The 23,588-nt window shown below is 43.7% G+C and overlaps 2 protein-coding genes across 5 annotated transcripts in view; one reads left to right on the forward strand and one right to left on the reverse strand.

The window, feature by feature from the left end:
• The first annotated feature begins 1,003 nt into the window (after nucleotides 1-1,003).
• LOC133631043 (proline-, glutamic acid- and leucine-rich protein 1-like) lies at nucleotides 1,004-2,146 on the forward strand. Its single transcript, XM_062023042.1, has 2 exons — nucleotides 1,004-1,309; nucleotides 1,433-2,146. Exons 1-2 carry the CDS (start codon nucleotides 1,044-1,046, stop codon nucleotides 1,602-1,604), a joined length of 438 nt encoding a protein of 145 aa, XP_061879026.1. The 5' UTR covers nucleotides 1,004-1,043; the 3' UTR covers nucleotides 1,605-2,146.
• Nucleotides 1,711-23,588, reverse strand: part of LOC133631042 (protein EFR3 homolog A-like) — a 72,225-nt gene continuing 50,347 nt past the window's right edge. Inside the window, exons 8-25 of one of the 4 annotated variants that reach the window (XM_062023038.1) lie at nucleotides 11,980-12,058; nucleotides 11,768-11,903; nucleotides 11,604-11,681; nucleotides 11,243-11,410; nucleotides 11,050-11,164; nucleotides 8,867-8,918; nucleotides 7,022-7,194; nucleotides 6,885-6,960; nucleotides 6,655-6,816; nucleotides 6,449-6,580; nucleotides 6,312-6,379; nucleotides 6,105-6,232; nucleotides 5,867-5,917; nucleotides 3,336-3,415; nucleotides 3,175-3,223; nucleotides 2,998-3,101; nucleotides 2,881-2,930; nucleotides 1,711-2,750 (exon numbers count right to left, since the gene is read on the reverse strand). In XM_062023038.1, the coding sequence (XP_061879022.1) occupies nucleotides 2,645-2,750; nucleotides 2,881-2,930; nucleotides 2,998-3,101; nucleotides 3,175-3,223; nucleotides 3,336-3,415; nucleotides 5,867-5,917; nucleotides 6,105-6,232; nucleotides 6,312-6,379; nucleotides 6,449-6,580; nucleotides 6,655-6,816; nucleotides 6,885-6,960; nucleotides 7,022-7,194; nucleotides 8,867-8,918; nucleotides 11,050-11,164; nucleotides 11,243-11,410; nucleotides 11,604-11,681; nucleotides 11,768-11,903; nucleotides 11,980-12,058 (1,807 nt within the window). In that variant the 3' untranslated portion in view covers nucleotides 1,711-2,644. Of the gene's footprint in view, nucleotides 2,751-2,880; nucleotides 2,931-2,997; nucleotides 3,102-3,174; nucleotides 3,224-3,335; nucleotides 3,422-5,866; nucleotides 5,918-6,104; nucleotides 6,233-6,311; nucleotides 6,380-6,448; nucleotides 6,581-6,654; nucleotides 6,817-6,884; nucleotides 6,961-7,021; nucleotides 7,195-8,866; nucleotides 8,919-11,049; nucleotides 11,165-11,242; nucleotides 11,411-11,603; nucleotides 11,682-11,767; nucleotides 11,904-11,979; nucleotides 12,059-23,588 lie in introns of all 4 variants that reach the window. The other 3 variants (XM_062023040.1, XM_062023039.1, XM_062023041.1) reach the window with 3 other exon arrangements.

A 23,588-nucleotide genomic window follows, 5' to 3' on the forward strand; every position in this document is an offset into this window, starting at 1 on the left:
TGCCCCGCTACAATAATAATAAACTTTTTAAAAAGTATAATCCACCCTCTTCGACAAGGAGCTGAATTAAAAGGAGCAGGCAGAGGAAGAGAGAAAGACGTGGGTGCGGGGCTGGTCTGTTGGCTTTTTAGGACTCGTTTTGGGTTAGCAAAAATAACAAACCTATTCAAAAGAGGAAAAAACACTCAAAAGGCACACATACTGAAGCGCTGAGAAGTGAGTAAGTCTTGTGTAGAAAGTGAGTAGAAGGCTCCGCCTCCGCTACAATGATACATGTCTGCAGGCACGGAAATGAATGACAAAATGAGGCGTTCGGACACAGACATGGTTCGCACACAGATGCATACCTGGGCCGATACAAAAGTTTGCATAATCGAAAAGTTGGGAAATAGAGGGGCTCGTAAACAGAGGTTCCGCTGTAAATGGATGTCGATCGCCAAGACAACAGTCTATTGTCAGTTGTCCATGTTTGTTCCTCAGACCAGGAGGGAGGTCACAAGAGGGCCGTGCCGTTCTTCACGTGGTCCCTGCCGGACTCAGCCGGTCTAACAGAAGTCCAGACCGAGTCGAACGGTCCAGGTAAACGAGAACATTTGCTGGCGCTCTCCTTGAAGCCAAGGTGTACCTTCTGGTGTTTATTCCACAGATTGCAGCACCACCTCCTTCTACGTGTATGCCAAAGACGGGCGAGCACGGCGCTCCATGCCGGCGCTGGGCGAGATGCTGCTCTGTCTGACCGGGCGATGTCCGCACGAGTACGAGAAGTACGGCTGCTATTGCGGCCAGGAGGGCGGTGGCCAACCTGTGGATCGCCTGGACAGGTAGAAGAGACTTTGTTACTAAGTGTCTGCTTTCCACTCGGGACTTTGCTTGTGTTCTTCTGCCAGGTGTTGCTTCTTTCACCGGTGTTGTCTCAAGAAAACCCGCTCGCTGGGCTGTGGCGCCGACAGGAAGCTGAGTTCGCACGTGTCGTGCACAGACAGGAAGCCACGATGTGAGTCCAAAGCAGATGCTTGGTGTTATTGCTGCGAACTTACCACGTCATGCTGTGTTCAGGTCAGGGCGTGTCCGTGTGTGACAGGCTGCAGTGCTCGTGCCACAGAACCACCGCCGAGTGCATGGCGGCGGCCCGCCTTGACCACAGTCTGCCGGCACCGCCCAAATGCGGTGGCCCCGCGCCCCTCTGCCGCCGTGTCAGCAGACCCCCCAGCAACCCCAGACTTCCATCTCAGTCCAGCGAAGAGCAGCTGGGCGGGGACTCCGGCTTGGCGGAGCTGGACACGCCTCTTGCACATGGACGCAATGACAGGTGAAACAAAATGATCGAGGTTTTAGTTCCTAAATTGACATCATGAATAAAAAGCTCTCTGATTGGCCGCTGCCTAGCAACAGACATACGTTACGTGATCCTTTGATCTTGTTTTGTCCTCAGCGAGGAAAGTGTAGAGAAGCCTCAAACTCCTCCCCCTCACAGCTATCAAGGAGGGGTCACCCATGGTGGGATACAAAGCCACACCCACAGGCCGAGTGCAGGTCTGAACCAAGGGAGGCCGGACGAGGAAGATGAGGAAGAAGAAGAAGAGGAGGAGGAAGAAGATGAGTAAAATTGAAAGCAAAGAAATGAAACACATTTTTGAAGAAAAAAAAAAAAAGTACTTTTAGATTTGTGCAACTTGAGCGCTCTGATGGGCTGATGTCACTGAAGACTGGTGCTCAAATATCAACTTTATTACTTTACTAACGTCAAACAAACATTTTTCACGAAGATTGCCGCCGACATGGAAAACTTTTTTTTGACTAAGTCAGAAGTACCCTGTGACAAGCAGTGCTGAGTTTGGCCTCGGCGCCATCTAGTGCTTAAAATCACGACGGACATTTCGTACACATGAATGGGTCTTGAATGCAGCATGGTGGAGTACAGATCTGTGGGCATCGATCGGCGGTTACTCTAAAACAGTACATCTAAAGAGCCCAGAGTGATGGAGAAAACATTCTCGAAGTGTTAGCAACATAGTGCAATAAAATACTTTCATCTGGTAGGCAGTGATAGAAAAATAGACAATCTAGTGCTAAAATTACATTTATCTTGCCTAACTTAAATCTTGGTACTAATTTTCTACTGCATCAAATAAAAGTCTATTTGTCTTACAGCATCTGTTGAAGCGCTATTCAAACATTCATTTAGATTCCAGCTTTTATTTTGAAATCCTGGCCAACCATCTGACAACTTCCTGCTCACAATCTTTATTGATCTCTACCTTTGCACTGCTGACTCAGCGTCCTGATTGTTACGTTGACGCTGTGGAAAGTTCTGTCAGACGAGTCCCTCACACTCTCCTACACAATACCATTAGCTGTAGCTCCGCCCCCTGTCAGTCAAACTCTACTCGTCTTTATACCTCTTTTCATCTCCGTGATTCTCAAAAGTCCAAACATGAAATGTTGTCAGTGAATGCATCTTATAAGAGCATGCACATGGGAGCGCACTGTGGAGGCGATGGGCGTGGTGGCGAATGATTGAAAGGCGAGCTTCTACAATCAATCATTATTAATTTGGCTCAGTAAGTTGACACTTTCTGATGAATGTCATTTTCAAGTGCTGCTTCCCCCCAAGGGGCTGCATCAGGTTTCCATGGTGACCGTCTCAATAGACACAAAGGTCTGGAAACTTCATCTCGTATACGGGCACAGACTGGTTCTGGGCGTGGCCTGATGACACTGACACCACTCCGGAAGGACTGGGCGGCGGCCTGTAAGGGGCGGGGACAACGGGGGGTCATATGACCTGAGCATTTTGACGCTTGTCAGTGTGTCGTGTGATTAGCTTTTTGCTATGCTCGCATCATGACGACATGATGAACCTTTTGAAAGACCACTGACCTGATGGTGAGTTCAAAGATGTGCGCCAAACGCTCGTTCAGCATGTTGGCCTGTGCAAAGACACACATCAGCAGACACATCACATGAACAACTTTGAACAAAATCACGCTGTAGTACCTTCGACTCGCAGTGGGCGGCGAGCTCTTCAAACGGAGCTTTCTGGAATTTCTCCATCACCTGACGTCTCCGCTCGCGTTCCTGCTCCTCTAGGCCGCTTGTGTCTGAGCATTACACGCACGCACATCATCAGAGGGTGTTGTAATGGAGGTGTGCATTAGCGGGCTTGCATCTTACCGATGGCTTTCTTCAGGGTCTCAAAGGTGATCTCCTCAGCTAGCTGTGACTGCAAACACACAGGAAGGTGTGAAATACACGTGCCGTTAGAGACGTCCCACCAGCGCTCATTGAAGTGGACCTGGACCAGTTCTGAGCAGAAGCACGTCTTTAGAACTGACCTTATCAGGAAGATTATTGGACATGATGTCCACTTGCAATGAGACGGTGTCCACAAAACTCTTCCTCCGGGTAAGGCGGTCTTCATCTGCAGAACGAGGACACCACACAGTGAAGACATCATCAAAATCACAAAAAATAACTTTGGCTCTGTTTCTTCTTGAGGTAACCAGGTACACCGTGTACAATAATTCATAATGTAGTATATTTGAGGATGAGTGTAGTCTTTGAACAATGACAGAACTCTGTCAATCCAAAATATTATTTAAGTTCACGCCAATTCTGGACATTCAACAGTCATCTCCAAAGTAGGCCTGGGCGATATATCAATTTTTTGTTACATACGATTGAAAAAATCTCCCTTTCTTCCTTAGGGAGATTCACAAACCTAGCAAAACATGGCTAATGCTAACAGTAACGAGAGCAAGACTTTGTTCCAAAGAAAAGATAAGTGTTGTTAGTGCCTACAAGCGTGGAACAAATCACTGCACAAGTTTATGGAAAAAAAGACAGCAGAACAACAAACTTATTCCTGCATCTAAAACCGAAGCCTCCGGTCGAGTGCGGGAAATGCAGCTGTTTACGAGTCGAACAAGACCGTAACAACAAACTCCCGCTAAAAGCAGCTCACTGTGGTGCAATCATTTACACAAAGTAACATGTATGATGATCAGTGTTTTGGTGTAACGTGGCACGCTACTTTTGATGAGGTTTTATTTAAACATGACAGCGTCTGAAGCGCAACAAGTTCAATGCAAGAAATACCTTTTTACTAATGAAAGAAACAGCCAGCACTAAACACGAAAATGAACTTGATATCAAATAGAAATAGGCAACATGACACAGAGCAGGCAACAAACACACGCACACGTACCGTATTTTTCGGCGTATAAGTCGCTCCGGAGTATAAGTCGCACCGACCGAAAATGCATAATAAAGAAGGAAAAAAACATATAGAAGTCGCACTGGAGTATAAGTCGCATTTTTTGGGGAAATTTATTTGATAAAACCCTAAAACCCAACACCAAGAATAGACATTTGAAAGGAAATAAAAAATAAATACAGAAAGTGAACAACAGGCTGAATAAGTGTACGTTTTATGACGCATAAATAACCAACTGAGAACGTGCCTGGTATGTTAACGTAACATATTATGGTAAGAGTCATTCAAATAACTATAACACATAGAACATGCTATACGTTTACCAAACAATCTGTCACTCCTAATCGCTAAATCCGATGAAATCTTATACGTCTAGTCTCTTATGTGAATGAGCTAAATAATATTATTTGATATTTTACGGTAATGTGTTAATAATTTCACACATAAGTCGCTCCTGAGTATAAGTCACACCCCCGGCCAAACTATGAAAAAAACTGCGACTTATAGTCCGAAAAATACGGTACACACTATTACGGTCTACGAGGGAACAAATCAATGATTACAGTGACAAGCTTCAGTTTGCAATCCAAACAATACCCCCTTTGTGGAACAGAAGATGTGACAACCATGAAAGCATAATCAATCTCTTTATTAACCAATGGTACCACAATCTAGTCAAAACACTCAACACAGCACTGTAACTACCAACAAACTGCAACTGCTAAGCTGATAAACACAAGTGAGCTGCTGCTCTGTCTGGGCGCTGACTTCACTTGGCAAAAGGCACCGCCTTTTAAAGGTACACACTCACACTCTGCTCCAATATGAAAAGTTTCTCAACTGCAAAAGCCAGATATTGGAATTTATTTTAAAGTAACGCAATAATTACAACTTTCCCTAGTAATTAATTACATTTATTAAATAATAATTCCATTAGCAATTCAATTATTTGTTTACCATGTATGATGAGAAAGAAGCCCAGTGGAGAGAGATCACTAAAGCAGTCGCTCTGCACACCGCCGAGATGTGCGACTGAAAAAGTCGGCGTTTATCCACTAACTGAAACTTTAGCCTTCTCTTGATCATTTATTTGCATACAATAAATATTACTACATTTTATTTACAGAAGTATTTTATTCAAGACAGAAGTATTGCTTTCCAGAGGAAGCTCTCAATTAAATTCTTTGAAAATTATTCCATTTAAAGTACAATTTATATTTGGTCTAAAAAGAACAACATTATTCAAATTTGAATTTTGCTAAGAATAAGATACACTCATTTCAATCTAGTAGTTTTTGATTAAAAAAATTAATAAAAAGGTTATCACTGTCATTTGTATTCAATGGTTCTTTTAAAAAGTAGGGAAAAAAAACAAATAAATGTTTTTGTGATATAAAAGCTTTGAAAATGATCACTCAAAAAGTCTAACCCTAACTGTAATGTAACTCAAAATCTAACCCAACCTGAAAGTACCTTCTACATCCCCAATAATGGAATACTCACCATATGTCCAGTACAGGTGCGCCGCGAGAACAAACGATTAGAGTGGTGGCGTTAACGTAGCAAACAAGAAGTGACTAAACGATGGGAACATCTAAAAGGTTCTGTGGGTTCTACTGCCTGTCACTGTCCTACAGTTGCTATGGTTACCTTGTGACGTCTGTTTGCACCTGTGCAGAATTTTTCCCACTGTGTAAAGCACTGAGAGAGGAAAACAACAATCAGATGTTCTTTTGCAGTCTGGAATCTTCCAGAACTTTGCAGACTTTTACACAGAAAGAACTTGGATTGGACTTCACGGTTGTTTTCAGGCCTATCCCATGTGAGGCATACTGTGCGAGACCGGATAAGACTAAAGAGAAGCACTGATGGTGACTTGTATTTGTACCTGTGACTTGAGGGACGTAAGGGATGGACAGTCTCTCAGCGTTGTATCCTGGACCAGCCAGGCACTCGGTTATCTCAGTGGTCTGGAAGTACAGCGCTCGCTCCTCCTTATCCAAACACTCAGGAAGGCTGTAAGACAAAATGGCGAAAGCGTCATTTTCTCCGAAGCTGCAAAGTTGAAAAAAAAATTCAAAATCAGGACGCATACGTGCACTTGTCCCTAAAGATATGCTCTGGCAGAAGATATGGTGCGTCCATGTTCCTCAGCTCAATCACCTGAAAGCGAGAAGGCAAGGTCACGTCAACGCACAGTACAGCGGAAGATTCCGAGGGGATGGGAGTCACCTTGCTGACGTGCTGGCAGAAAGACGGGTTGGCAATCATCTGGCTCAGGAAGTTGAGGTATGCCGCCACCAATGCCATCACGCCGCAGCGGAGAGACATAGACATGTTCTCCTCATTGGCCAGCACCATATCCTGGCGACACATTCGATGATTCCACCTAATGCTACCAGTCACGTGACCAGCAAGTTTCTAGAAAGCTCCATCACCTGCAAAGCGATGTTGAGTCGGATGAGGTCGATGACCACTTCTTCGCTGGCGAGCTCGATGGTGAGGATGGCAAGTGTGGTGAAGAGCAGTTCAAAGTTCTTGTGCACGTTGTCTTCCTCCTTGCAGCCCAGGTAGATGTGGCGGTACAGCTGCTGGCCGTGCTGCAGTGGGGGGAACCATACAATAATGTGATGGTCGGTATCCATAGCAACAGACTATAGTGACCAACCTTCTTCATGAAGGCCACATCCTGCTTGGAGATCTTTTCTCTCTTGATCTTCAGTGCAGCCACGTTGGGAATGATCCTTCAGAAGACATTTCGCATTATTTAAGGTACTACCTGCAAGAGGTACCTGAAGTTACTACCTGATGCCGCGCAGTTTAGCTCGGTTGTCATGGCGATCGATGATGTTGTGCAGGATCTCCAGCACAAGCTGCCTTAGCTCACCATCCTCCATGAGGGAGATGGAGAAGAGCGGGTCCAGGAAGGGTGGGGGGAGCGCAGCCGCCATGGACTTGGACTTAAAGCCTGACGTGACCTAGGGGTGAGGTCAGGGTGTGTGATTAACAGTCGCCGGTCAACAAACATGGCACCTAGCGTTAACAAGCACAGGTCAGTGTCCACCTTAATCCTGCAAGACGCCGCAGTACTTCGCCCCTTTTTTTTGGGACGCGGTTCACATGACAAGGCTAGCACACGTGGCAGCTGCACATACTTTAACTACTCTGACCTTTAACTTCTCCTCTAGCTCCACACTGAGGCCAGGTGGCACTGAGGAGAAATGAATGAGGACAGACGGCTGCTGGGATGAGGATGCATCTGTGTGTGTGTGTGTGTGTGTGTGTGTGTGTGTGTGTGTGTGTGTGTGTGTGTGTGTGTGTGTGTACACATTCCGTATAAGTGTGTGTGTACATATAAGGGGGGTAAAAAAAAAAAAAAAGATTTTTGAATGAATCGCGATTCTTATTTGTAACAATTCCTAATCGAAAAAATATATATATTATTATTTTCTTTTAATCTGTCCTAATCAGCCACTCAGGCAAATCATATTGCTGGACAGATTTACTTTCGAAATGAGAAGTGTCGGATATTTCTCTTGTTGCTTTATTTGTATTTGACTTTATTAAATGTTTGAGTAAAATGTTATTAAAGAAAACCAGCTTTGGTTTTAAGTAATATAGAAATGTATCAGTGCTGTTTATTTTATGGAGGAAAGTAGTTAATCATAGAAACTGGCACAAAATGTTATTAAAAACGTATCGAGAATCGATTCTAAATCCAATCAAATGATGTGGTACCCAAAGATTCACAGCCCTATTGGTTGAGCCTCAATTGGTCAGCTGTTAATATTTGTATTTCAAAATGCAGAAATAAGGGGAAAACAAGGGATTTTTATCACCCTCCTCTCATCATGCTTGAGATTTTTAATGCTGGTTCACATCATTTCTTCCTATGTGTGATCTGTTAAAATCAGTGTCACAAATCTTACAGAAATGAGTTTGTCTGAAGCTGCTCTTTATATAACATAATAAGCCTCCTGATTTGTAGAAATGTATCCAAAGTGCTTTGCCCGAGTCCGCCATTGTAGCCAATAAGCTCCTTCTTTTTTCTATCCTCTTGTTGTGGGGCAGACTGGCTCTTACATGCACATACATGCATGGTCCGCTGTTGCCATTTCTAAAACAAAGTAGCATATAATTATAACTTATATCTGTCAGTAGACTCGCTGTGTAAGCGCTAAAAACTACAACATGACAGGGAGAAGATGCAGTCAAAGTGGAGCCATGGAATTAAGACCGCCCACCAAATGGTGCATTCTGAAGAGACGGTCTGTAAAACAAACTATGCAAAATTTTGACCAAAAGACACCATTACATGTTATGTAGACCACAACAAAAATCATAATATGACCCCTTTAAGTGTAAGTATATTAAACATTGTACTTAAAACACTAAAAATAGTGAGTGTGCTGTGATGGACACTACAAAGCCATCTTTGCTATGGGACACAGTCAGTATACTTTGAAGTGTACTGACGGACATATTCCATGTTGCGAAGAGTGATCAGACTGTTTTAAGACAAACTCTAATCTAAACATCTAATTTCTAAACAAAATAATTGGTGGGCTCAAAATAAAATCACTGAATTCAAATAAATACTTGTGAGAATGAAGACGTACATTATTGATTTTTAACGTTTTAAGGACTCACCATGATGAGCGAGCTGAGCAGCATGGTCTGGATCCGTTTGGTTCCTTGATGCCTGGGAAAACAGACAAGATGATGTTATGGTAGCAAGAAACACTCACTCCTTGGGGCAAATGGGGGGCAGGGGGAGGGAATAGTATGGGCTGGGCGTTGCTGTTGAGGCTGGGGGATAATCTTGTTGCGGAAGGAGGATTAGCTGTTAGCACTGCTGATGGATTAGCATCCCTCTCTCTGGTCCGGACGTCAACTCAGCGGGACGTCCTGGAGGTGATGTGAGAACGCTGTGGCTAGATGGTGTGTCCTCCATTCTCCTCACTGAACATGGCTTTAAGTGAATGGGGGGAATAGCTACTTACGCTTTATTTCAAGTTTGAGGCTCAAAGTGAAACATGCTCAAGTTAAAAAAGACAGGTCCTAATAACTGTATGAACATGTCTGTCAGCGCCCTGCCTTGTGTTATAAAAACATGCTAATTTAAACAGGCTGGAGAACCAATAGGTGGACCGCTCTGATGTGCGCTATTGCAGCAGTCTTGCACTTATTTTACTCATCAAAGCAACAAAAAACAAATCGAGGCTTTTTTGGAATTGAATTAATGGATTTATTTAAAGAATCATTGCAGCCCTAACACATCTATGGTAAAGATCGGTTGGGCTCGGTAGCTTATTCGTCGGACACGGACTGTTGTCGTATTTTACGCTTCATAATGCGTCACACATTTTCAATGGGAGACAGGTCTGGACTACAGGCAAGCCAGTGTAGTACCCGCACTCTTTAACTACGGAGCCACGCTGTTGTAACACGTGCAGAATGTTGCTTGGCATTGTCTTGCTGAAATAAGCAGGGGCGTCCATGAAAAAGACGTTGCTTGGATGGCAACATATGTTGCTCCAAAACCTGTATGTACCTTTCAGCATTAATGGTGCCTTCACAGATGTGTAAATTACCCATGCCTTGGGCACTAATACACCCCCATACCATTACAGATGCTGGCTTTTGAACTTTGCGCCTATAACAGTCCGGGTGGTTCTTTTCCTCTTTGGTCCGGCGGACACAATGTCCACAGTTTCCAAAACAATTTGAAATGTGGACTCGTCAGACCACACAGCACTTTTCCACTTTGCATGAGTCCATCTTACATGAGCTCGGGCACAGCAAAGCCGGCAGCGTTTCTGGGTGTTGTTGATAAATGGCTTACGCTTTGCATAGTAGAGTTTTAACTTGCACTTACAAATGTAGCGACAAACTGTAGTTACTGACAGTGGTTTTCTGAAGTGTTCCTGAGCCCATGTGGTGATATCCTTTACACACTGATGTCGCTTTTTGATGAAATACCGACTGAGGGATCGAAGGTCACGGGCATTCAATGTTGGTTTTTGGCCTTGCCGCTTACGTGCAGTGATTTCTCCAGATTCTCTGAACTTTTTGATGATATTACCGACCATAGATGGTGAAATTCCTAAATTCCTTGCAATAGGTCGTTGAGATATGTTGTTCTTAAACTGTTCGACAGTTTGAGTGGTGACCCTCGCCCCATCCTTGTTTGTGAATGACTGAGCATTTCATGGAAGCTGCTTTTATACCCAATCATGGCACCCACCTGTTCCCAATTAGCCTGTTCACCTGTGGGATGTTCCAAATAAGTGTTTGATGAGCATTCCTCAACTTTCTCAGTCTTTTTTTCCCATTTGTGCCAGCTTTATTGAAACATGTTGCAGGCATCAAATTCCCAAAAATAAAGGTTACCAGTTTGAACGTTAAATATCTTGTCTTTGCAGTGTATTCAATTGAATATAGGTTGAAAAGGATTTGCGAATCATTGTATTCTGTTTTTATTTACGATTTACACAACGTGCCAACTTCACTGGTTTTGGGTTTTGTACATATACATACACATATATACAAACACACACATACATACATATACCCAGGCTCACACATTCGCGCACACACACACGTACACTTTTGCGCACACATATATACACGTATGCGCGCACACACGCACGCAAACACATGCGCACGCACACATATGCGACACACGCAAACATATACGCGCACGCAGGCAGCATGCATTTAATTAGTGTTATAGTTTCACCAGTTTCACCAAGGACACTTAACATGATAACATAAAACAAATAATTTATTAATCACATGCTCACTTCCTGCTCTGGTAACGTGTGGCTCACCCGATTTTGACAGTATCCAAGGTGTGGCAGGGGGTCCCGTACACTGGCACCTTGCCCATGATGAACATCATGACCTCAGCTCGTTGGTAGTCAGGCAGGTTCCCTCCAAAGAATCCTGGCAGGACAGCAGACAGGCAAACACGTTAAGCTCACATTCGCATCACGTGTCAGAATGTAAAATGGCGGCGTGTACCGATGGTCTGGATGATCGCGTTCTGGACGATGCGCTCCTCGCTCTCCTTGCTGCGGCCGGATGAAACGCTGCTGCTGGAATTCCTCCTAGAGCTCTCACCCAGCTCGAAGTCCACGCTCATCCTCAAGTGTTTGAGCAGCGTGTTGAAGACTTCCAGCACGGTGGGACCTGCAATAACAGAACCACCAGACAAAGCTGCGTGAGACGCAGGACGGACATGCCCAGGACTCCACCCAGCTAGACTGGCGGGACATGTAACCTCACGTCCATCACAGATGCTATCTGGGGCTACAACGTCACGCCACAAAGCTAATCTACGCTAGCACGGCCTGCATGTGTCCATCTGCGCGGCATACTGTACCGAGCCAGAGGTTGGGAAGGGTTCCGTGTTCACTCTGGAAGGTGAACACATCACCTTGTTTGGACTTTTGGATGGTTCCTAGCCGGCAGGAATATTTGTTTGCGTGAAACACACCTAAGAGGTGTGAGCCGATGATAGCATTTGCTGTCAGGAAGGTTGCTCACCCACGGAGCCTTTGGCAGCGATGGCCACGGTCTCAAGCAGCACCTGGACGATGCCGGCACGCACTCGAGGAGTGTTCTTGTTGTGCATGTCCAGGTGGCCTAGGACCTGCTGGATGACGTGGTGCGAATGCTGAGCCTGCACAACAAGAAAGCTATTCAATTAGAGCCGCTCATGTGAGGTTGAAAAGAGGAACAAGGTGGGCCGGGCTAACCTGGATGGAGTACATGATGATCCTGAAGCAGGAAACAGCAAACTCGTTCGGCTCCCACAGGTGATGGTTGTCCAGGTGACTGGACACAAACAGAACCGATGTCACAATTAAAGTCCTGTCATGTGGAAGCTTTCATTATTGTGTGTGTTCAGAGGAAGTCAACACGAGGTCACGCGGCAGATGGAGGACGACAGATTTGGTGGGCGCCGACCTGCCCCCTGAAGACCAATGTGTCTGTGAAGCACAGCTGCTGCTCGCCTCTGACGGAGGAAGATGGACATCGCCTTCGCCCTGATGGCAGCTGGCTGAGTTTGAACTCCTGAAGGAGTGCTGGTGTCAGGGGGCAGCTGTCAATCATATGAAAGTGTCTGAAAGTCTAAAAGTCAAAAAGCATTTTTTTTGGAAGAGCATTTTGGGGGATGATGGTATTGTTTTCTTTCACGATATCTCATAAAGCTGGTATTATTCTTGACAACATCAGCTTTAGCAAAGTTTACCTACTAACATTAGCTATCATTACAACAATTTAGGCCTGGGTGATATGGCCTAAAAATATAATCTCAAATTTTTTCACAAAATAATATAACTACGATTTTTCTTTACTTTTTAAATAAACCAATGAATACAAATGATGGAGATACAGTAATTCAAAACAAATGTTGCTTTTATTTGATCAACAACTAGTAGCTTGAAATGACACTGCATGAACTACATTTTACTGTTCGCAAAATTCAAATTTGTATATTGTTGTTCTTTTTAGACCAGATATACATTTGACTTTTTATGCAATCATTTTATAAAACTAAAATAAGAGCTTCCTCTAGGAGGCAAAATTTCTGTCTCGAATAAAATATTTTGGTAAACAAAAATGTAGCATTGTACAATGCACACAAATGAAAAACCTGCAACAATAAGCATGATAAAGTGTAAACTTAAAACTTCTGTCTTGAATAAACTACTTCTGTAAACAAACATGCAAATAAATAAACTCCAAGAAATTAATAAAGATACCAATAATCAAACAAATAGAATTAAACAAATACATCAGATTAATAAAGTGCAAATGTAAAACTTATGTGTTGAATAAAATACTTTGTCAATAAAAATGCAGTACTGTATGCAAATAAACTATCAAGTAAAACATTGAGATAACTCAATAGTTTTTGTAGGTGGACTAATGCAGGCTTTTCCATTGTATGTGCACCACATCTTGGCGATATGCAGAGCGGCTGCTTTAGTGATCCCTCTGTGCATGGTGCTCTTTTTCTTTTCATACATGGTACCTTGTGTAAATGATTTCATCACAGTAAGCTGCTTTTTAGCGGGAGTTTGTTATGTTCTTGTTCGCATTGTAAAGAGTTGCATTTACCGCACTCGGCTCGATACCGTTTCCGATGCTGGAATAAGTTTGTTGTGCTGCATACTTTTTTAAACAAACTTTGCAGTCATTTGTTCCACGCCTGTTGCCGCAAATCCAAAGCACTGACAACACTTTTCTTTTCTTGGGAACTAACGTCTCGCTCTTGTTAGCATTCACACAAGCCATAATTTGCAAAGTGTGTGGATGTCTGCTAAGGAAATAGGGGGATGGGCAGATGCTAGGGAAAAACAGATTTTTACATTTTTTGCAAATATCCCCAAAGTTTTTGAAAAAACTTACAAAGTAGTGTATTTCATGTGTTGCTGATCTTGGGGAATCATCTTCAAACGATATAAAATCACATAAATGATGATGCACTGAATGTGTTCTTATTTATATTCAACTCGGTATGTTGTCTCCAAATAGCCTACAATAAAATGATACATACACTTTCTATTTTATAATACTGAGGGACTCATTTTAATTGCCAGTAATTTTTTTCAATAAAGTTCGTAATGGCGTTTTTTTCCAATTGCCATTTATAACCTTATGACACCTATATCAATCAATCAATAAAAAATGTTTTACAGTATAAAGCCCTTAATCACAAGTACCTCAAAGGGCTACACAAACTTACAACATCCCCTGATCTAAACCCATTAGATGATATATTTTTTAGGAAACCTTTAATGAATAAATCAATGTTTTTTTCTTGCCTCTGTGAAATTTGTGTAGTGTCAAATACTGTGTGTGTATATACATACTACGTGTGCATTACTATGTATATATATATATATATACATATATATATATATATATATATATATATATATATATATATATATATATATATATATATATATATATAAAACAATGTCCTGTTATATATATATATATATATATATATATATATATATATATATATATATATATATATATATATATATATATATATATATATATATATATATATATATATATATACAGTATATACATATATACACACACACACACACACACACACACACACACACACACACACACACACACACACACACACACACACACACACACACACACACACACACACACACACACACACACACACACACACACACAGTCGGGGTCAAAGGTTTACATACACTTGTAAAGAACATAATGTCATGGCTGTCTTGGGTTTCCAATAATTTCTACAACTCTTATTTTTTTGTGATAGGGTTATTGGAGCACATACTTGTTGGTCACAAAAACCATTCATGAAGTTTGGTTCTTTTATGAATTTATTATGGGTCTAATGATACTGTGATAAAATCTGCTGGGTCAAAAGTATACATACAGCAATGTTAATATTTGATTACATGTCCCTTGGCAAGTTTCACTGCAATAAGGCGCTTTTGGTAGCCATCCACAAGCTTCTGGCAAGCTTCTGGTTGAATTTTTGACCACTCCTCTTGACAAAATTGGTGCAGTTCAGCTAAATTTGTTGGTTTTCTGACATGGACTTGTTTCTTCAGCAGGGAAGGCCATTCTAAAACCTAAATTCTAGCCTGATTTAGTCATTCCTTTACCACTTATGACGTATGTTTTGGGTCATTGTCCTGTTGGAACACCCAACTGCGCCCAAGACCCAACCTCCGGGCTGATGATTTTAGGTTGTCCTAAAGAATTTGGAGGTAATCCTCCTTTTTCATTGTCCCATTTACTCTCTGTAAAGCACCAGTTCCATATTGCTGGGTATTGTGGCCAAACAGCTCAATTTTTGTTACATCTGACCACAGAACTTTCCTCCAGAAGGTCTTATCTTTGTCCATGTGATGCCTCACTCACACCCATCCTCAAAAAACCTGGATTTGACCCTGAAACCATCAGCAACCTCCGGGCCAACGCCAACCTACCTTTTCCGTCAAAAATATTGGAACGTGCAGTGGCAGAATTACAGTATTTTTGGCTAACATGGTCTTCAAGTGAGGGTTACAGTACCAAATGTTCGGGAAAGCATTTGACACTCTGTCAATGTGTTTTTCAGGCATGTGAGCACCCTTTGAGGAAAAAAAGAGGATAACTGACGAAAAATAGATTTCTCTTATCATTTTAGTAACTTTTTCTGTAGTAAAAAACAACTGGCAACAAATCTAGCATCTATTTCCGGTGTTATTGGCGACTGTACTCGTGTTTAGATTCTGTCGCGCCATGTCCATGACAAAAAGCGAGCACACTTGACGTCACACTTGCTTCGCGTTGCTGGGAGCCTTTCTCTCATTAAAAACTGCCAGTGTCATTTTAAATTGTGAAGATCGCTGTCTGCGGGTACATCTCGAATATATTAAAGTATGTCCACAGCGCAGACACGCTGCCTAAAATTCCACACAAACCCCGTACGTATGGCTGGTGTTAATGTGTATGTTAGTTTGTTATGATGGTCATTTTTCCCATGGTCTTTGAACACACCGTGTCGGAGGAGAATTAACAAGTGTTGTGTGTCTCGGAGTGAAACACGGACACAGACATGTGTTCACGGAGGAAATACTTTAAAATTGAGCCCGTTGTTAGCATAACATTGGCCAGATAAGCTAAAAAGAGTGTTAGACTTAGTTTTCTCTTGGACGCTACAATTCATTATATTACTTTATTTTGTTACGTGTGGAGGCTAATATAAAACCCATACATTAAGGAGAAACCCTAAACGTAGTTAAACCGGATGTATAGCATCACGCTTTTATTTTGAAGACGGGAAAGTGTGTGAGAAAGTCTCTTGACATGTTTTGATGCCGGATCGACTATTTGCAATAAAAAAGTCTCCTTTGGACATCCTGCCGACCGTATTTCATTTCTGTTGAGCTTTCATGTCATCTTACTTACAAAATCAGTCACAGTAACAATTGAAATGTTATGTTACTGCACCTTAACTGTAATTTGAACACGAAAGTGAAGCACCACCCACCTCTAGAATGACACGCACAGCAGGCGTTTGCTGCAGGGATGGCGAAAAATAAAACTTTGTTGGGAGAACAACTTGTTATGGCTTTGAACCTAATATTTGTACCTGATTATATAAATATACACTACCGTTCAAAAGTTTGGGGTCACCCAAACAATTTTGTGGAATAGCCTTCATTTCTAAGAACAAGAATAGACTGTCGAGTTTCAGATGAAAGTTCTCTTTTTCTGGCCATTTTGAGCATTTAATTGACCCCACAAATGTGATGCTCCAGAAACTCAATCTGCTCAAAGGAAGGTCAGTTTTGTAGCTTCTGTAACGAGCTAAACTGTTTTCAGATGTGTGAACATGATTGCACAAGGGTTTTCTAATCATCAATTAGCCTTCTGAGCCAATGAGCAAACACATTGTACCATTAGAACACTGGAGTGATAGTTGCTGGAAATGGGCCTCTATACACCTATGTAGATATTGCACCAAAAACCAGACATTTGCAGCTACAATAGTCATTTGCCACATTAGCAATGTATAGAGTGTATTTCTTTAAAGTTAAGACTAGTTTAAAGTTATCTTCATTGAAAAGTACAGTGCTTTTCCTTCAAAAATAAGGACATTTCAATGTGACCCCAAACTTTTGAACGGTAGTGTATACTACCGTTGAAAAGTTTGGGGTCACCCAAACAATTTTGTGGAATAGCCTTCATTTCTAAGAACAAGAATAGTCTGTCGAGTTTCAGATGAAAGTTCTCTTTTTCTGGCCATTTTGAGCGTTTAATTGACCCCACAAATGTGATGCTCAAGAAACTCAATCTGCTCAAAGGAAAGTCAGTTTTGTAGCTTCTGTAACGAGCTAAACTGTTTTCAGATGTGTGAACATGATTGCACAAGGGTTTTCTAATCATCAATTAGCCTTCGGAGCCAATGAGCAAACACATTGTACCATTAGAACACTGGAGTGATAGTTACTGGAAATGGGCCTCTATACACCTATGTAGATATTACACCAAAAAACAGACTAGAATAGTAATTTACCACATTAGCAATGTATAGAGTGTATTTCTTTAACGTTAAGACTAGTTTAAAGTTATCTTCATTGAAAAGTACAGTGCTTTTCCTTAAAAAAAAACGACATTTCAATGTGACCCCAAACTTTTGAACGGTAGTGTATATATATATATATATATATATATATATATATATATATATATATATATATATATATATATATAAATAAATAAATAAGTAAATAATGTCCACGTCTGCTCGATAACTATAACTGGTTTGGAACTAACAGTGTTCGGATTATAATCATTAAAATAGGTTTAGAAGCAAAGTAGACAGCAATCAACGTTGTGGCTCGGAGAACGAACGCAGGTGACAAATAAGGTAGCTAGATGATGCTAACTATGCCAACGAGCAAGCTTTTTTCTGTGCTGCTGATCATCTCCCTGTCCTGCAACTCAGTGCGGCGTTTGGGCAAGAGAAACAGTGAGTACCTGCGGCTGAGGCAAGCGTTCAACAAATTTTGTTTACATTGTATCCATCCATCCATCCATCTTCTTCCGCTTATCCGAGGTCGGGTCGCGGAGGCAGCAGCCTAAGCAGGGAAGCCCAGACTTTCCTCTCCCCAGCCTCTTCGTCCAGCTCCTCCCGGGGGATCCCGAGGCGTTCCCAGGCCAGCCGGAAGACATAGTCTTCCCAACGTGTCCTGGGTCTTCCCTGTGGCCTCCTACCGGTCGGACGTGCCCTAAACACCTCCCTAGGGAGGCGCTCGGGTGGCATCCTGAACAGATGCCTGAACCACCTCATCTGGCTCCTCTCGATGTGGAGGAGCAGCGGCTTTACTTTGAGCTCCCCCCGGATGGCAGAGCTTCTCACCCTATCTCTAACGGAGAGCCCCGCCACCCGGCGGAGGAAACTCATTTCGGCCGCTTGTATCCGTGATCTTGTCCTTTCGGTCATAACCCAAAGCTCATGACCATAGGTGAGGATGGGAACGTAGATCGACCGGTAAATTGAGAGCTTTGCCTTCCAGCTCAGCTCCTTCTTCACCACAACGGGTCGATGCAGCGTCCGCATTACTGAAGACGCCGCACCAATCCGCCTACCAATCCGCCTGTCGATCTCACGATCCACTCTTCCCCCACTCGTGAACAAGACTCCTAGGTACTTGAACTCCTCCACTTGGGGCAGAGTCTCCTCCCCAACCCGGAGATGGCACTCCACCCTTTTCCGGGCAAGAACCATGGACTCGGACTTGGAGGTGCTGATTCTCATCCCAGTCGCTTCACACTCGGCTGCGAACCGATCCAGCGAGAGCTGAAGATCCTGGCCGGATGAAGCCATCAGGACCACATCATCCGCAAAAAGCAGAGACCTAATCCTGCAGCCACCAAACCGGATCCCCTCAACGCCTTGACTGCGCCAAAAAATTATGTCCATAAAAGTTATGAACAGAATCGGTGACAAAGGGCAGCCTTGGCGGAGTCCAACCCTCACTGGAAACGTGTCCGACTTACTGCCGGCAATGCGGACCAAGCTCTGACACTGATCGTACAGGGAGCGGACCCCCACAATCAGACAGTCCGATACCCCATACTCTCTGAGCACTCCCCACAGGACCTCCCGAGGGACACGGTCGAATGCCTTCTCCAAGTCCACAAAGCACATGTAGACTGGTTGGGCAAACTCCCATGCACCCTCAAAGATCCTGCCGAGAGTATAGAGCTGGTCCACAGTTCCACGACCAGGACGAAAACCACACTGTTCCTCCTGAATCCGAGGTTCGACTATCCGGCGTAGCCTCCTCTCCAGTACACCCGAATAAACCTTACCGGGAAGGCTGAGGAGTGTGATCCCACGATAGTTGGAACACACCCTCCGGTTCCCCTTCTTAAAGAGAGGAACCACCACCCCGGTCCGCCAATCCAGAGGTACCGCCCCCGATGTCCACGCGATGCTGCAGAGTCTTGTCAACCAAGACAGCCCCACAGCATCCAGAGTCTTAAGGAACTCCGGGCGGATCTCATCCACCCCCGGGGCCTTGCCACCGAGGAGCTTTTTAACTACCTCAGCAACCTCAGCCCCAGAAATAGGAGAGCCCACCACAGATTCCCCAGGCACTGCTTCCTCATAGGAAGACGTGTTGGTGGGATTGAGGAGGTCTTCGAAGTATTCCCTCCACCGATCCACAACATCCGCAGTCGAGGTCAGCAGAACACCATCCGCACCATACACGGTGTTGACAGTGCACTGCTTCACCCTCCTGAGGCGGCGGATGGTGGTCCAGAATCGCTTCGAAGCCGTCCGGAAGTCGTTTTCCATGGCTTCTCCAAACTCCTCCCATGTCCGAGTTTTTGCCTCCGCGACCGCCGAAGCCGCACACCGCTTCGCCTGTCGGTACCTGTCCGCTGCCTCTGGAGTCCTATGAGCCAAAAGAACCCGATAGGACTCCTTCTTCAGCTTGACGGCATCCCTCATAGCCGGTGTCCACCAACGGGTTCTTGGATTACCGCCACGACAGGCACCAACTACCTTGCGGCCACAGCTCCAATCAGCCGCCTCGACAATAGAGGTGCGGAACATGGTCCACTCGGACTCAATGTCCAGCACCTCCCTCGTGACATGTTCAAAGTTCTTCCGGAGGTGGGAATTGAAACTCTCTCTGACAGGAGACTCTGCCAGACGTTCCCAGCAGACCCTCACAATGCGTTTGGGCCTGCCAGGTCTGTCCGGCATCCTCCCCCACCATCGCAGCCAACTCACCACCAGGTGGTGATCGGTAGAAAGCTCCGCCCCTCTCTTCACCCGAGTGTCCAAAACATGAGGCCGCAAATCCGACGACACAACTACAAAGTCGATCATGGAACTGCGGCCTAGGGTGTCCTGGTGCCAAGTGCACATATGGACACCCTTATGTTTGAACATGGTGTTCGTTATGGACAATCTGTGACGAGCACAAAAGTCCAATAACAAAACACCACTCGGGTTCAGATCCGGGCGGCCATTCTTCCCAATCATGCCTCTCCAGGTTTCACTGTCGCTGCCAACATGAGCGTTAAAGTCACCCAGTAGGACAAGGGAATCACCCGGGGGAGCACTTTCCAGTACTCCCTCGAGCGCATCCAAAAAGGGTGGGTACTCTGAACTGCTGTTTGGTGCGTAAGCACAAACAACAGTCAGGACCCGTCCCCCCACCCGAAGGCGGAGGGAGGCTACCCTCTCGTCCACCGGGTTGAACTCCAACGTGCAGGCTTTGAGCCGGGGGGAAACAAGAATTGCCACCCCAGCTCGTCGCCTCTCACTGCGTGCAACGCCAGTGTAGAAGAGAGTCCAGCCCCTGTCGAGAGAACTGGTTCCAGAGCCCATGCTGTGCGTCGAGGTGAGTCCGACTATATCTAGCCGGAACTTCTCTACCTCGCGCACTAGCTCAGGCTCCTTCCCCCCCAGCGAGGTGACGTTCCACGTCCAAAGAGCTAGCTTCTGTAGCCGAGGATCGGACCGTCAAGTGCCCTGCCTTCGGCTGCCGCCCAGCTCACAATGCACCCGACCTCTACGGCCCCTCCCATGAGTGGTGAACCCATTGGAGGGGTGACCCACGTTGCCTCTTCGGGCTGTGCCCGGCCGGGCCCCATGGTGACAGGCCCGGCCACCAGGCGCTCGCCATCGTGACCCAACTCCGGTCCTGGCTCCAGAGGGGGGCCCGGTGACCCGCGTCTGGGCGAGGGAAATCTGAGTCTTTGTTGTTTCATTCCCATAGAAGTCTTCGAGCTGCTCTTTGTCTGATCCCTCACCTAGGACCTGTTTGTCTTGGGAGACCCTACCAGGGGGCATGAAAGCCCCCGGACAACATAGCTCCTAGGATCATTGGGACACGCAAACTCCTCTGCCACGGTAAGGTGGTATTTTTCTTATATTTCATAAAAAACAACAACTCAGAAGTGATATTTTGACTTGAAAAATAATGTTTAAAAACACAGATTTCCGTGTTTTCGCAGACGTTTCACATGCTTGTTTTAAAATAAATAAAAACAGTGATTTAGGAATGTTTCCCCCCTGATTAGATGGAGAAAAGCTGTCTTGAAAATATACTTGTGGACATTAGAAAACAAAAAAAGCAGAAAAAGAAGTATTATTGTAGTATTATTATTTTAGTTATGTGTACAATGACAGTAATGGATTGCGGACAACACCACACTGTCAACAGTCACACACTCAGTAACTAAGTACACAGTGTGCATAATATACTTATTGACATGTATTCCATTAACGTGTTGTTTGCAAATCAATGACGCGGTCAAGTCTTCTCATGCATCAGCAGCCATTTTAGTTGAAAGTGAAGGAAAGCGCAAGACGAGAAAGGAAAAGGCGAAAACCAGTGAAGCTGCAGGAGAACACCGCCCACAACATGACGTCAATCTCAAACCCCTAAACCATTTCCCCCCACCATGAACCCCAATGATTCTATTTATAGTGGAAGCCCCCACCTCACCCCGTGGGGGAGGAGAAGCTGAGCCAAGTGAGAAGCTCTGCAGCTATTAAACCTTCTCAGAATGGACATCACAGCAGCACTGCACTGACATCAGCATCCGCTTCCTTTAGTCGACCACTTGAGGGCAGAACACGTCATAGTCAAAGCCCTCTTAAAGTACCAGTAGAGTGGAAAAACAACTTGCCTCTAAATTGAAGCTATTATCATATATATCTGATGTTTGACACCAAAAGTCTTCCAAAATTTCCAAGTAAATAGATATGATCAAAATAGTATCAAAATCACAGAGATCCCCAAGTCATTTGGAGAGAGAATCAGGAAGCCAGTCACATCATCGCGTGTTGTAGAAGAACCACAGATCCCTTCATCACCAACAACAATGCAAATCATGCAGACTTTGTGGGAGCCAATAACGATTAATTTGGGGAAAAAATATGAACCATACTCTTATATTGTTGATCCTGAATATAAGGAGGAAGAGGTACAAGTTTTAGAAGCTCTGCTAAACAGACCCAGCTTTAGTGAAACACTAAACATTATGTAGCAGTATTGCTACATGCTAAACAAATAAATACTACAAACATAATAAAACGATAGCTTACTGTACAATGTCTGCTCTTACTTCGATGACGACTGATAGGATGTCCTTATCTTTCCGTTTAGATGAAGAATTAATCATGACGCACACGAAGGGTTAAAAAGGAAACGACTCCCTGCAGACACTGTCTTTGGTTGGGTTTGTCTCCATCTCCGAGTCTGAATTGAATGTCACAGATGAACAACTTCTAGATTTATGGCTAAATCCTACTAATATACAAATGATAGATTTGTAATCTAGAATAACTTTTGACGAGTCGAGACACAATGATGCAGGAGCAGCAAAACACCACTGCCGGCTCACAGTAAAAGCAGCAGAGGGATACTGAGCTGTGTGTTATCAATTTGCCGCAAAAAAAATGTCCGTCTGCGTTAGCACTTATAATAACAACATCGCAAATATTTGGTTGATATTCAGGTCACGATATGTATAAAGAGTATTGTTGGCAGGTTTTGGATGGTTATTTAGAGGGTTTTGTGGGCGGAATAGAGTCCCCATTGACTAAATTGTTAGCGGACTTTTAATGTATATATTTATTTACGACTTAGAACGTATAACAAAAAAAAAGAAAAACATGTGATCATGTCTTATATAGGGATTGTGAATGATAGACAGCGCATATCTCTCTTGTTTTTGCGTAATTCCAGTATAACTGACCTGGTCAGAGTGCAGAAGTGTTACTCTAGTGACATCAATCTACGGAAATTACCAAAGATGTTCGGAGCGGAATATTCAAAATGGCTGACTGAATTTGTGTCATTTTGTGATGTTTAGACATTATTTTCACATACTTTGCTGATTGTAAATACAATTGGATATGGCTTAATGGATACTAGTACATTAGGACCATCATTGCATGAGAGCTCAGAGAATCAATCATAACGAATAAACAGACTCCGTTTGAACTAACAAAACTAATTGTGTTTTGCGCAATGTCAAGTAAGAAACGTTTAAGGCACTTGCAGTAAAGTGATCACACCTAAGCATCGTCCTGTTGCCAGCAGGGAATGAACAAGAACAAGAAAATTAATGTGTGAGTTGTGTGTGTTGTCTTCAGGGGTCTCATCTATAAAACTGCATAGAATTCTGACTAAAGGTTTCCATACAATATGAAAGAATCGCCATTCATTTCAATGAATGCTTTTTTTTTTTTTATAGATCATATACTTTAAAATGAAAACCCTGTATGCAACTTTTTAAGTCGGTTTTGTGCATATGCTGC

This window comes from Entelurus aequoreus, linkage group LG16 (genome assembly GCF_033978785.1).
Source record: "Entelurus aequoreus isolate RoL-2023_Sb linkage group LG16, RoL_Eaeq_v1.1, whole genome shotgun sequence".
NCBI lineage: Eukaryota > Metazoa > Chordata > Actinopteri > Syngnathiformes > Syngnathidae > Entelurus > Entelurus aequoreus.

What these genes read in the sequence shown, in the direction of transcription:
- LOC133631043 (XM_062023042.1), top strand. Translation starts at nt 1,044, where the DNA reads ATGCTGTGTTCAGGTCAGGGCGTGTCCGTGTGTGACAGGCTGCAGTGC. An exon ending in GCACATGGACGCAATGACAG is followed by an intron (nt 1,310 to 1,432) that starts GTGAAACAAAAT and finishes TTTTGTCCTCAG; the next exon opens with CGAGGAAAGTGTAGAGAAGC.